Source organism: Oenanthe melanoleuca, chromosome 4A (assembly GCF_029582105.1).
Source record: "Oenanthe melanoleuca isolate GR-GAL-2019-014 chromosome 4A, OMel1.0, whole genome shotgun sequence".
NCBI classification, from domain to species: domain Eukaryota; kingdom Metazoa; phylum Chordata; class Aves; order Passeriformes; family Muscicapidae; genus Oenanthe; species Oenanthe melanoleuca.
In genome coordinates this window covers 14,000,975-14,014,926 of record NC_079338.1, presented here as the reverse complement: position 1 = coordinate 14,014,926, position 13,952 = coordinate 14,000,975, and the positions used below count along the sequence as shown (strand labels likewise).

At 55.8% G+C, this 13,952-nt stretch overlaps 1 protein-coding gene across 5 annotated transcripts in view; it reads right to left on the bottom strand.

The window, feature by feature from the left end:
- The window catches only part of STARD8 (StAR related lipid transfer domain containing 8), a 52,385-nt gene that overhangs the window by 14,800 nt on the left and 23,633 nt on the right, over nt 1–13,952 (bottom strand). Inside the window, exon 1 of one of the 5 annotated variants that reach the window (XM_056491081.1) lies at nt 5,007–5,194. The exons of the other annotated variants lie outside the window; for them this stretch is intronic. Coding sequence (XP_056347056.1) covers nt 5,007–5,079 — 73 coding nt within the window. The 5' untranslated portion in view covers nt 5,080–5,194. Of the gene's footprint in view, nt 1–5,006; nt 5,195–13,952 lie in introns of those variants that run through there. 5 annotated transcript variants of the gene reach the window in all.

Below are 13,952 nucleotides of genomic sequence, written 5' to 3'. Positions count from 1 at the left end.
AGGCTCTCATTGTTTCAGAAGGATGAAAACCAACACTGAAGTGGGAAAAAAAAGGACAAAATTCCCCAGTTCCCTTCTTGCAGTCACTGCACTGTGGCATTTCCCTGGGGCAGCCCACTGGTGGCTCCAGCAGGAATGGCTCCTGGCTGTGGGGTGTGTGGATCCTGATGGATCTCTCTCAAGTGCTTTTGATGCTCCATCCACCCCACCCTGCCCTGGAACAGGCACAGACAGGGAAAAGCCTAGGACATTCCACAAAAGCTCTAAAATGAGCAACCTGGAACACTGGAGGCCAGCAGAATTACAGGCAGGAAAGCCACTTCCCAGAACCCCAGCTCTGCACTTTCACTTTAACAATCAGAACTGGCTACAAGTCCCGGGCCAGGCTCTCAGCTTCCCACAGCATCCAAATCCCCATAAAACGTCCCACACAGGCAATTAGTGTGTGAGGAGAAAACCCTGCCACAAAATCGCTCACACGTTACCTCATGGAAAGCTGGGAGCAGCTGCCTGGCACTGCGGGGGAAGCTCCAACCCAGCTCCAAGGGGAGAAAATTGCTGTTTTCTTTCTTTTTGGTGTGATTTCTTTCCATCCTGCCTGAAAGTAAAACTGCCTACAACAGGGACTTTCCAGCTATAAGAAGAAGTTTCTTGCCTGCTTTTTACAGGAATGACAGAAAGTTCCAACACATCTCCTGAGCCAGGGGCTGTGCCTTCAGTGAGAAGCAGGTGTCCCATGGGAAAGGTGTATCCTGCTCACACCAAAGCTACCAGGGACAGAGGGACTGTGCCTGGAGCAACAGGGCATCACCCCCACAGCAGCCAAATGACAATCCCAGACCCTCCCAGTGTGCCACCCCACAGTGCCCTCCCAGCACTGGGCACAGCTGGGACTCACTGCCCACCAGCTGGGCTCTTGGGGCAGCAGGCACACAGAGCTCCACACAGCACCTCCTGCCCCCAGCCCCACTCAGCAAAGTGCAGAGATTTTGGAGCTGCCAGCACAGACATGGACAGGGCACATGGGCAGGAATGAGGAATGCTCTTGGATGTTCTCCCAGACACGGCGTGTTTCCATAATTAACCTTCACACAGCAAATAGGTCTCATAAGCTTTGGGGACTGCTCCTTGCTGTGGCACCAACCTGGAATTGCTCAAATGCCTCCTTCACCTCCAGCCCTGAAATGTCTGCTCCAAGGGCATGGCTCCCTGGGGATGGCACCTGCAGGGGGATGGCAGCAGAGCCCTCTGCCACCCCACTCCTGTCCCAGACAGCTGCTGGGAGCACAAACACGAGGGACATCCAGGGGTGAAAATGGTCCTAGAGGTTGCATGGGAACTGCTAGATGTGTCTGCAAGCACCAGCAGGTACAGCCCAGACAGGAACCCCTCTGGCCACCATGGGGCAGGGAGACTGCAGTTGCTGGGTGTCTGGATCAGATCTAGATCCAGTCCATGCAAGGTGGGCACAGGGAGCACCTCCAGAGCCCCCCAGAGCACTCCCCACCTCATCCCTCAGCTGGGCTCCAGGGCTGTGTGACCACCCTCACCAGCTGAATGTGCTAGCTCTGATTTCCTCCCCTCACATGAGCCCAACAGCAGCCTCAGGTCTGGTTTATTGTGCTCTGAAAGGCTCCACCAGCCCTTGGCACCTGCAGTGTGCAGAGCTCTGTGCTGCACAACACAGGAATGTGGCCACCAGGGATCTGAGGTGATGCTGCAGCCCCTGCCCTCCCAAAAGCAGCTCCTGCCCTCACAGGCTGGTACCTGGGGGAGGAGCAGAGCCCAACCTGCACAGAGAGCACATCTGCTGCCACAAACATCACTCAGAACAACCTAAATTCAGGTTTGCAGCCAGTGCTGTCATTAATAAAGATGAGAAGGAAGGACTGCAGCAGTGCCACAACAAAATGACACACAGGATCTTGGAATCATGGAATGGTCAAAGATGCGAAAGTTCATTTCAGATCATTGAGTCCAGCATTGCCAAGGCCACCACTAACCCAAGTCCCTTGTTCCCCATCTTCACAGACCCCAGAGGGCAGGGTTGGAAGGGACAGCCACGCTCAGGGGTATGGGATGCACCAGGAGGGAAGGACCAGGAGGGACATGTCCATTGGCAGCAGGACACGGTGGGGTGGCAGAGACCAAGTCAGCATCCCCTGGCACTGCTGTGCTGGCTATGGGAGTGTCCTACAGCATATGAGAGATTCCTGCTCCCCCAGGCAGCCCCTCTGGCCTACAGGACAGCTCATCCCAGCAGCTCCAGAGCAGCAGGGAGCAGGAGCTCTGCGGCAGCTCGGGGGTTACACGTCCCACTGCTCGGGCTGCAGCTGCACAGCAGATGTCTGGGGGGAACAAGGGATGAAAAAAGAGGAACAGAAACAAAGGGCCAGGAAGGTGAGGACCCTGATCCGTCCTTGCCTCCCCCACCTGCAATTCTGCAGCTGCTCTGACCCCAGAGGAACAACAGGGAGGGCAGGACCCTCCCACTGTGTCGGGGCACACAGCAGCAGCCCCCCATGTCGGAGGGGAAGGCCAGCATGGAGGGAACCTGGGGCTCCATCTCTGAAAAGGCAGTGGCAAAGCAAGCTCAGAGCAGAGAGAGCCTCTGGCTCCAGCCCACCCACCTCTGTGCTGCACCCCAAGAAAGTCTATCAGTGACAGCACGGCCACCTCTGTCACATCTAGGCTTGGGGTGAAGTTTCATCCTTCTCTTTGGTGTTTGCTGAAGCCAGAAAGAAAAATCCAGAAGAGAATCCCAGAATAGTTTGGGTTGGAAGGGACCTTAGAGATCATCTCATTCTGACTCTCTGCCATGGGCAGGTTCACCTCCTACTACCCCATGTTGCTCCAACCTCATCCAGCTTCAAGGCATGTGGCACCCACAAGGAGCAAGATGAAAACAGCCATTCAGATGCTGAAGAAAATTAATGCATCTTGCCCATCCTGTAGTCCACCCTTCCTAAAACTGCAGGGTTTTCCTGTTGACCATCCCATGGATCTCACACACACTTTGTTTGGACAAGCAGACGCCGTCGCTCCAGGGCAGCCAGAGGTGCTGGAGCTCCAGCAGCACTGGGCACAGCATCCACCACCCACCACAGGTACCAGCCAGGCTGCTCCCAGTGAGGAGCCACCACATCCTGTGTTTCTTTACACTGACAACAGCACAAGTCCAGTTTTCACCACCTGGAAGAGTGTTAAACCCAGCATGGACTGAGTACGGTACGAGACCCAACACCAGCCACCACCAAAGGCCAGGGAAGGCCATATCAAAGGAAAACACCACCAGTTCTGCTAAAAAAAACTGAACCAGCAGCAGCTCTGGCTCTGCAGGGAGCTCCAATCACCCACTGGAGCATTTGCATCTCCCATGGATGTGACCTGCTGCAGCTGCTCTCCTGCTTCCCACGCCAAGGAACGACCCCCAGCTCCTACTGCTAAATCCAGGCACTAAAGAAAGTTACTTCCTTAATACATGAGGGAATTCCCTCCTACTTTTATGCATTTATTTAGCATAAACACGTGCGTTACCAGAGGAACCCATGGAGCAGAATTCCCTCGTGGTCTTGCTGCAGCTTTTTCCATGTTGTACAGAATCACAAACCCACCCTGTTCCTAGCTGAAGAATGCTCAGGCTCCAGCTTTGGTGGGAGCCCTGCACACCCACAGGGACAGGGAGCCCAGATCACAGCTGTGACACCCAGCAGTGGCCACTGCCACAGCCCTGGCATGGGCACAAGCCCCAGCAGGAAGAACTGGCACTGAATTCCCAGCAGAGGCATGAATGGTTACTTTAGGGCTCTCTTCTTCCCTTCTTAAAGGGAATACAAAATATAATATTTTGCAATACAAAAATAACCCGAAATCAAGTATTCCCCAGCTCTGCACAAGATCCTGCTTCCTTCCCTACCAGACTCAGCTTTGGTTTATTGACCTGTCCCTGCTGCCCAAGGGAAATTCAGGTGCCTGCATGTGCTCCTTGCTAAACTCCTGAAATCCCATCCCACATCAGAATGATCTGCAAAATTCAGGAGTTTAACCCCAAGGATGTGCAGCTGAGCCCCACTCAGCCCATGGGGGTGCAGGCTCAGAACCCCTGTCCGTGCAGGGACCCCTCCAGGTATAACCCAAACTCTGGGTTTCCAAATGCAGCCAAGGGACATTTCTCAGGGGACACAGGTGTGTGTGCACACTGTCACCAGCTCCCAGGTCTCTCCCATCAGGACCCCCTTCTGCTGCACCCCACACCCATCGCTCACCACAGCTCGGGGGCATTTCCACCTCCACCCCACATCTCCACATCCCACTCTTTCTCACTCCTCCTTCTGAAAACTGCTTTCAAATAAGTGAACCGGTGTCAGCAGGTGATGCCACATCCCAGAGCACGGCTGGCACCAGCACATGGCACCCCTGGCCATACTGGCAGGGCTCACACAAAAAGATTTTGGCTCGGGAAACAATCGGAGATCAGCAGGAGCTGGCACGCAGCTCGTCTGGCTCCGGCAGAAATAAACCCACATATTGCCAGGGCTGCAGGTCTCCTCTGCCTGCCGCACCTTCAGAGGGGAGCAGAGGAGAAGGAAAAGCCCTGGGCAGTGTGACTGAGGCCAGCCCGAGCTGTGTCACTGCCGTCGCCCCTCTCTCTGTCCCATCCCTGCCCCGCTCAGCCGCATCCCCGCTGCCAGCGCCGTGTCCCAGCCGGGCACAGCACTTCACGGCGAAAAAAGGTGAAGGAAATTCTGGTTTTCGAGAAAAGATTTTTTAAAAAAAAAAATCCAACCCAACAACTTAACAACAACACAAGCGACACCTCTGAACCCTGCCCTCGCCCCGCTGTGTAAAAGCCAGAGCAAACCGCCCTGCTGCACAGGAAACGCTGCTTCCAAGAAATCTCTAACAAGAAAAAAGGTCATTTTACAGCCTTTCCCACCTCCCCCGAGAGCTTCTGCTGGCTGGAGCCTCCCAATCCAAACACAGAGCCGGGACACGAGCAGACTCACCATGGCAGGAGCTGTTAATCCCGGCTTTGTTCATTGGAGCCCGTGGATTAAATGCCGAATAAAGTATCGGCATGACCCGCAGCCTCCTTCACGCCCTCCTCGGCCACCCAGCACTGCCCAGGGGCGGCAAGAGACCTTCCTGCAGGCAGTCCATGGTACAGCTGCGCCGAGCCGAGCCGAGCCGAGCTAAACCGAGCTGAGCCGAGCCAAGCCGAGATAAACCGAGCCGCGCCGATCTAAACGGAGCTGAGCCGATCCGAGCTGAACCGAGCTAAACCGAGCTGAGCCCAGCCGAGCTAAACAGATCCGATCCGAGCTGAGCCGAGCCGAGCCGATCTAAACGGAGCCGATCCGAGCTGAGCCGAGCCGAGCCGTGCTAAACCGAGCTGAGCCCAGCCGAGCTAAACAGATCCGATCCGAGCCGAGCCGAGCCGTGCTAAACAGATCCGAGCCGAGCCGAGCTGAGCTAAACCGAGCCGAGCCGCCGTGTCCCCGCCGCCCCGGCAAACAGGACATCCCGGCTGAGCGGGGGTGGGAGCGGCGGGGAGGGCTCCATCCGGCCCCCTCCCAGCCCCGTCCTGCCCAGCACGGCACCCCGGTGCTGCCGGCTGAGCCGCAGCTTCCCATTCCAGCCGGGGAATTTGAGATTCCAGCCGGGAAACTGAGATTCCAGCCGGGGAAACTGAGAGCAAAGTCCGGCAGGGCGGCATCGCGCCGGCTGCGGGGCCGGGGGGGAGCCTGGCACTGTCCAGAGGGATGGACACCCCAAAACCCCCTCTCATCATCAGGCATCAGCTACCCAAACCTCAAAGCTGAGGCTCCTCTCAGCCAGCTGGAGAACTGCAGGAGCTGCCAGCAGGTTCTGTGTGAGAGGGATGGGAAAACTGACAGCCAAGGCTGGGCTGTCATAAATTTCCCAGTCCCTCAAGACACCAAAGAGAGCTAAAAGCTCAAAAAGATGGGACAAGAGCAGCAGTGCCTGCAATCAGAGATATCCAGACTAAATCATCCAATTCCCTACAAATTTGTGCTGAGCCTGGTGTGCCCCACCTGCCCTGGGAATACTTCTTCCCCATGCAGCAGGAGCCAGCTCACCTCAGCCCAAAGCAGAGGGGTCAGCACGGTCCAAGCAAGGAGCTGTGATTGACACAGGATTAATCTCCAAATGAAAACCACATTCCCTGTGCCTGCACTTCCCAAACCAGTGCTTTGGCATAAATCATTCCCAGGATGAGCTGAGAGATCATCTCACAGCATCTGAGCATCATCTCACCTTGCTTCTGATTCCCAGTGAGAAACACCACAGGTCTCTCATCCCTCTCCAGCATTGGAAAACATCCCATCCTCAGCTCACAGCTGGCAGGTCAGACCCAGCCCCAGGGACCCAGGGGGGACCCCAGCCCATCCTGCTGTTCTGATGGGCTGTGACAATGATAGAAACTCGGGTAACACACCCAATATCATCCCAAAAACATGGGGGGCAGTGAAACCTGCAGACAGGGGTGGAAACACAGCAGGGACATCAGGTTTAGGGGGGTCACTAAGGCAAACAGGAGCACATGGTTTCTTTGTTCCCCTTTCTCCCAAACAGAAGGAGATGTTGTTGGGGCTGGAGCTGAAACTCAAGGTTTCCCATTCTTTCTGGAGCTAACAGGAGATGCCAGTTCAGCAGGACAATGGTATTTTGAAGAAGTCTTAAAGGATGTCACAGTTTTCCAAAGAGACCAAGGAACATTTCAAAAAAGTCCAGGAGTCTCCTAGCCAGGAATGTGGGGAATGTCAGGGAATATTATAAAACAGGATGCAAAAGCTGGCCTCAAGCAATATTAGAGACACTTGCTCTGGTCTGATAGTCAAGATGCTGAATCCCAATGGAAGAGCAATCATGGGAATGGCAGTAGCACACATGGTCCCACCCATCTGCCTCCCACCAGAGAATCCAGCACAGCCAGGTCTGCCTGTACCCCTTCCCACAGCCAGGCCCACCCTGCACCCAGACACAGAACAAAACAGGGCTCTTTATGTAAAAAACAGCATTTCTGAGGAGCCAAGGCAAGCAAAGCCTTGCAGGACACAGAGGAGAGCCACGGATCAGGAAGGATCCAAGGCTGCAAAGACAGTCCCAAATCCAAGACTTTGCTGTAAGGCAGGTGGAACACTTCCCAGAGATGGTTCAAAGAACTCTTCTTCAGTTTGGTTCCCAGCCTTCTGAGGGATGTACAGGCACACCCCTGGCACAGCTATTCCAGCTCACAGGAAGTTGTGACACTGAGCACTCTGGAGCCAGAGTGGTGGCTGCTGACAGCAGGTCAGGAGCAGAGGAACAGCCCCCAGGGTCAGGCCAAGGAGAAGCCCAGGGGTCAGCAGGCAGCAGGAAGCCCCAGTTCCACACATCAGCCTCTTGCAGTAGGAAGCAGAGACGAGTTACTGGCAGAGCAGCACCTTTGGCAGGAATGGGCATGTTTGTTCCAGCTTCCCTTCCTTGTGAAAGCCCCTCTGTAAGGAAAAGATTTGTCACAGCCAGACCTGCTTGGGGTTTTCTCGTCTGGGCCTGACTGCACAAGGTGCTCACAGCTGGACATGGTGAGGATGGGGCTCACCCCCATCCTCCTCCTGATGGTGGGCTGATGCCAGGGCTGGCAAAGGCTCCAGCCTGTGCTCAGAGCTTCCCAGGGGGATACTAAGAACACTCTGCCCTCAAGACAGTCATTCTGGAATAGCCCCTGCAATCACACAGGGAGGAACCCCCACCACAGCAGCTGTGCACAGGAGGGAGCCATCCCCAGCAGCGAGGGCTGTGTCTTTCAGCACAACACTCTAAAATGCTCATCTGTCCCCAAGCAAACGCTCCTTTCCAGTCCCAGCAGTGTGCAGCAGCTGCCCCACTGGTGTTTCTGAGGAAGCCTTTGCCTCAGCAAAGCTCTGGCTGACGTGTTTGTGGTCAATCAATCAGCTCACACCCTTCTAGAAGTTTCTCCATCTGATTTTATGACTAATTTTTGACTCAAATGCGAGTTTTTGGAAGGTACCCAAAGCCCCAGCACACTTCAACAGCCTCAGCACCTTCAGGGACGACCTGCCCCCAGCCCCATCTGAGGCAGTTTGTGGCTTGATTTGCCCAAAACCCCCAGTCCCAGTGCCTGGACACGTGGCTGCTCCCCCAACACAGCCTCACTGAGCACAGCCCTGCACACACAGCCAGCCACGCTCCACTGCCCTGCCTGGCACTGGCAGGTGACCCTGACCCGTGTCCTGCACGCCAGGACTCCCTGCTCACCCAGTGTTTCATTCCCACCTGCCTGTGGAGTGCCACAAGGTGCCTGCAGGCTGAGAGGGGCTGCAGAGCTGATTTTTGCTCCAGAGCATTCCCACAGAGGTGGGATATGGCATCTCCTCCCCTTTCCACTGCAAAGCACCACTCTGCCCATGGACCCACCCAGGACCTCAGCAGAGCTGGAGAGGAGCTGAAGGGGAACTGGAAAAACACCAACAAAGCCACCAGTGCATCACTCCATGGCACGATGGGCTGAGGAGCCTGGCCAAGAAACACAAATGCTCAATAATCCATGGAACCCAGTCTTACACAACGCCCTTCACGGCTCAGCCCCTGCTCAAGGAGCAGCACGAAGCACCTGAGAGCAGGTAAATCCCAGGTGACTGGCTCTGCCAGAGAACAGCCCAAGAACAGCCAGGGTCTCTGCAGTAAGGAGATCTGGGGATCTCTGAGGATTTGAGCTCCATCCTGAGCACTGAGCACTCAGGGGGGATGTGGCCCTGCCAAGACAGATGTTCTTAGCTCACAGCTTCCTTCTGTCCCCAGAGAGCACTGATAAAATATCAGTGAACCTTATCAAACAGCACTCACTGAGGCTCCTGACCTTGCTATCTCTGCCTTCTCCAACCACTGTGGCCAAAGAAACAGACACAAGACTGAGGCTCCTTCCCCAGGACCCTGCCTGGGGCACCACAGCATAATCCTCAAAGCAAAAACTGACACCCAAAGCAGGGAGGGAGCAGGGGCTGAGGTGGGGCCACAGCTCAGCAAAGGCAGTTTGCTTTGCTGAGAAGAGCAGGAAGGAAAAGCGTCAAACCACGAGCTCAGCCAAGGGTCCGGCACTGCTTCCTGCCACGGGTCTGCAGAGAACTTCATTAATGAGCCAACAGCTGCAGCTCACAGCCTGTAACAGAGCCCACAGACACAAAATATTCATTAGAAAACAATCCCTGCTGCTCCAGCAGGTGGGAAGGCCGTGGAGAGCAGGAGAGAGGCACCTCCCGGTGCGGCTGCAGCGCGGCGGCCGTGCCCGAGCCGCAGGGACAGCGATCCCCAGCACGGCTTCCTCAGCCAGAGGAAGAGATTTGGGCACACCCAAAGCAGGCTGGGGAAGGACAATCCACCCAAAACTCGCCAGGTCCCAGCCTGCTCCTGCTGCAGCTCCCCAGAGCCCCGGCGCCGCGGCTGCCGGACACTCGCCCAAGGTCAGGCTGGCACGGCCACGAGCCCGGGGCAATGTGAGGCACCAAACTCTGAGAGTTTGCACTTCTTCAGTCCCACACCACATTCCACACCACCACAGGGATCACAGAATATTGAATCTTGGAACTGCAGGATGGTTTAGGTTGGAAGGGACCTTTCAGCTCGTCCAGTTTTACACGCTGCCGTGGGCAGGGACACCTTCCACCAAACCTCATCCAACCCAGCCTTGAACACTTCCAGGGATGGGGCAGTGTCTTGGGGTGCCCTAAAAACCAAAACAGGCAGCCACAGCTTCTCTGGGCAACTTGTGCCAGGGACTCACCACCCTCACAGGAAAAAATGCTTGATTTCTTCCCAGTGCCTCACCAGCACCTGAGGGTCACCTCTGAACCCTCTTTTTGCATTTACATGCTAAAAAAAAAAAAAAAAATTAAAAAAAATTTAAAAATTAAGAATGTGTGCTGTTTTGTGCTGGGAACTGTCCTCACCACACCAAACTTATTTTACTTGCCCCCTCTTCCCTGTTTCCTGGCCACCCATCAGACCAGCACTACCTCTGTGCCTGGCCCAGAACACAACAACCTCAGTTTGCAGGTGATGTTTGCAGCCAACTGAGCCAGCTCATGCCTTAAACCTGGAGAGCCCCCCAGGTGCTTTCAGAGGCTGCCTAGAGAGCACCAGTGCTCCCAGTGCAGCCATCCCAGGGCTGGGACCACCGCTCCTCCAGCTGCCAGCGACACCCCAGCGCTGCTGGGGCCAGGAGCCAAGGCAAAACAATGGGAGCCATTTACAGGGCAGGAAGCTGCATCTGCTGGATGAAACGCTATCTTCAAACGAGACGTGTTTGGATAACTCCAGTTTCATAACTCGCCTCTTCCGATGTTAGGAAATCACGGTAATAAAAAGAAAATAGAATGGGGGAGAAGAGATTTGGCACGGGGAACATCGGGGGGCAGCTCCAGCCCCTGGGGGAGCCCAGCCTGCCCCAGGATCAAGGTCTGATCAGATATCCTCAGAGAAAGAGTTAAATCTGCACTACCAGCCCCAGGGGCACAGCGAATGCTGATGATCCAGTGCATTAAATCTGACTTTTCAATGCCAATCAAAGCCATCCTGGGGGAGAGAAGACAGCCACACCAAGGATATGGGGTTCAGCAGTTTATCACCACCATCTTAAAGATAATGGAAAGGATGGCCTGAAAGCACCCTTGACACCCTGAGGATGCCAGCTCAGCATCACCACAGTGGCAGCAGCAGTGCTGGGGCACACGTGGGACCCCAGGACCCTGCTCCTCGCCCTGCTGTGACAGCAGCACCTCCTGCAGCTGCCACCTCCACAATTGGGGACAAGGAGCCAAAAGCTGAGGTCACCCAGCCCAGCCATGGACCCTCCCCAGCACCCACCTCCTCTCCCCACCCTCCCCAGGCCAAATATAAACTTGCTTACAGGAAATGCCTTAAAGAAAAGGCACCTCCCTGCGTCCTGAAGAATGCCCAGAAAATAAACTGTCTCTGGACATGAAGGAAATGGCTTTTTTTTTAAAAAATCACATTGCAAAGCAGCTTTAACCCTTTCAGTCCCTGCTGCAAATGTAGTGCCTGTGTGCCTCAGGGAATCTCTGGATTGGTGACGTGAGAGGAGCCTCTTGCCAGAGGCAAACTGTGGCATCACCAGATCCTGAAAAAAATGCCACAAAATCCAGAATCCAAACATAAACTCTCTGCCTGGCAAGGAAAGCACGGGACCCTGGAAAGGGGCTCATAGCTGGGGACCCACTCTTGATTCACAAAAGCCCTGGCTCCATTCCCAGAGCCACTGGGCAGAACTTGCACAGCTGTTGGCATTGCTGGAGGTCCTGCATTGCAGCCAGGGGGGCAGGGGCTGCACCTGTGCCCCCTTCCCCACCCAAACTCTTTCTTCAAGGGCCCTGAGGGGGGTGGGTCCGTCTCCCCCAGCTCTGAGGGTCCCTCAGGGGGTGTGCTGGGATCTCTGGCAAATGGAAATGTGGCTCCTGAGCTCCTTTCAGGGCAGGGATGGGGTACCCCAGCAGTGCAGCCCCTCCAGCCCTGTGCCAGCCCAGCACTGCAGCTGCTCCAACCCAGCAGGGACACACGTGGAGGCTTAGGAAGCACAAATGCTGCCTTCACACCAATGTCCTGACACAAGCACAAGAAAGCAAAAAGAGAAGAAATCCAGGAAATCCAGGACGTGGAGAAGCAGCTGCCCCAAACAGTCAGTCAAGGACAGAGCAAAGCCAACATCCCCATGTGGAGAGGAGAGAGCTCACTCTCCCCAGGCCCTCCACCACGGGACAGCACAATAAATAAAACAATAAATAAGCTCAGTGCCAGGATCTGGCAGCGTTCCCGTGCACTCACAGGTCACAGCCACAGAGAGGTGATTCCATTCTTCTGTACAGCACAGGACACCAAAGCAGGAGAAACAGCCAAAGCATTCCCCATGTCACCAGCCCCCCAGCACCCCCTGAACATCCCCTTAATAACCAGGCACTTGGGGCTTTCACTCCCAGAGGCACTGTGTGGTGTGATCCAGCTCAGCTGCTGCTGCAGAACGCCTCCAGTGCCTGCTGTGGTTTGGAATTTCTCGGCACAGCAGCGGTGCTGGGAGAGCAGTGTGGAGGTGTGAGGCCAGGCGTGGGAAAGGGAAGCATGGGGTCAGCTGCCACTTGGCTGGGAAGCAAATGTCTGTCCAGAGCAGCAGCCAGGGCTCAGGGTTCAGCAGGAGACCCAGCCTGCCTGGAGAAGAGAGGAAATTTCTGCCTTGTCCCTGAGTTTGCACTCTGTGTATGTCTGGGGGAGAACCACTGCTTCCTACATCCTTGCTGCTCCCAGGACTTCATCCCAGGAGAAATCCCACAGCCACAGCCCCTGCGTGGCCCCGGTGTGCCTGTGCCTGTCAGTGTTTCTCACCATGCAGCAGCCATCCAGGATTTGCTCAGGAAGGTGTCTGAAGGCCATGGGGCAGCCCTCTGCCTGGAAAAACAGAGCTGGAACAGCAGCCCTCGCTGCCCAGACGTCCTTCTCTTGCCCAATGGCACTGATGAAATGAGGTCAAGTGCGCTCTGCGTCACCGCTGTGGCACCGTGCTGCAGCCTTGTGACACCTCTGCCCACAGCCAGTTCCAGCTTCGGCAGGAGCAGCACAGGGAGCTGCCAGAACCCCCTCAAACCCCACATGCACAGCCTCAGAACCACTCCTGCCCCCGGCCTGCCCACTGCCCCAGCCCAGCCCTCAGCACGTCCTCTTCACCCCTTTTCCTTTTTTCTTCCTTTTCCCTTGAAATGCCAGCTTTCTGGTCCTCTCCACCTGCACCTGCAGGGCAGGAAATCCCCCAGCTCACCCAGGCTGGACCCCTTGGGCTCAGCACCAGGACACCCTGGGAGAAGCTGCCAGCTCTGCTCTCACTTAAGCAATGGGACCAAGCCTTGGCTGCAGCACCCATGGAAATCCAGATGTTCAGGCCAGGTGTCCCAGGAGTTATCCTGAGCACCCCAGCAGCCCTGTCTCCCCTGCAGACCCCCAGGCTTTGACACTGCAGCCCTGCTGGGATTCCATGTGCCCCCAGAGCAATGGGACAAGAGCTGGCTGAGCCCCTGGCAGGTCCCCGAGTGTTGTTGAAGCTGTTCCCAGCTCTGGCCGTTAACGTTTGCTCTGCCTGTGACTGGCACAGGGTGACAAGTGCCCTGTGGTGATAAGAGCTCTGCAAACAGCCAGGCCAGCACCCACGTGGCATGGGGACCTGTCAATGATTAACCCAGCAGCCACAGCAGACAGCAGCAGGCTGGGGACATGGCCACCCATGGGTGTCACAGCACCCAGAGGCAGGAGACACACGGGGACCCACTAGGAGCCACATCCCATGGGATCAGGGTCACACTGCACCATGGGGTGATGACCATGGAATGGGGCAGAGTGAGGCCAGCACAGTTCCACACTGACAACAATCCTCATCCAGAGCAGGTAACACACCCAGTGAATCAGAAAGCAAACAGATAACAAGAACCCAAAAACCTTCTGGCAGCAGGAAATTATCCTCCTACTGGAAATGTAGGGACAGAGCCTGTCTCTTTAAATCCCCACGCCCAGCCCCGCAGCCTGGAAAGGTTCACAGGCTGCCGAGGTGCCTCTCCAAATGGCAGGAACCAAAGGGCCACAGCAGCTCAATCATTAACCCTGCAGAGACCCCCGGCCTCGCTGGAATGTGCTGCTGCTGCTGGTCCCCTCCAGAGCTCTGCTCAAAGGTTCACAGGCTCTCCTCTGCCCTGGCCACCAGCCCCTGGAGGCTCCAGCTGCTTTCCAGCACAGCTTTCCAGCACAGCTCTCCAGAACAGCTCTCCTCCAGTGCTAAATGCCCCCAACACTCCTGTCACACGTCCCAGCAGGGCTGGAACACCATGTGCGAGAAGGGAAGCTGAGAAATAAGAAACCCCAAGTTCAAAGGAGACATT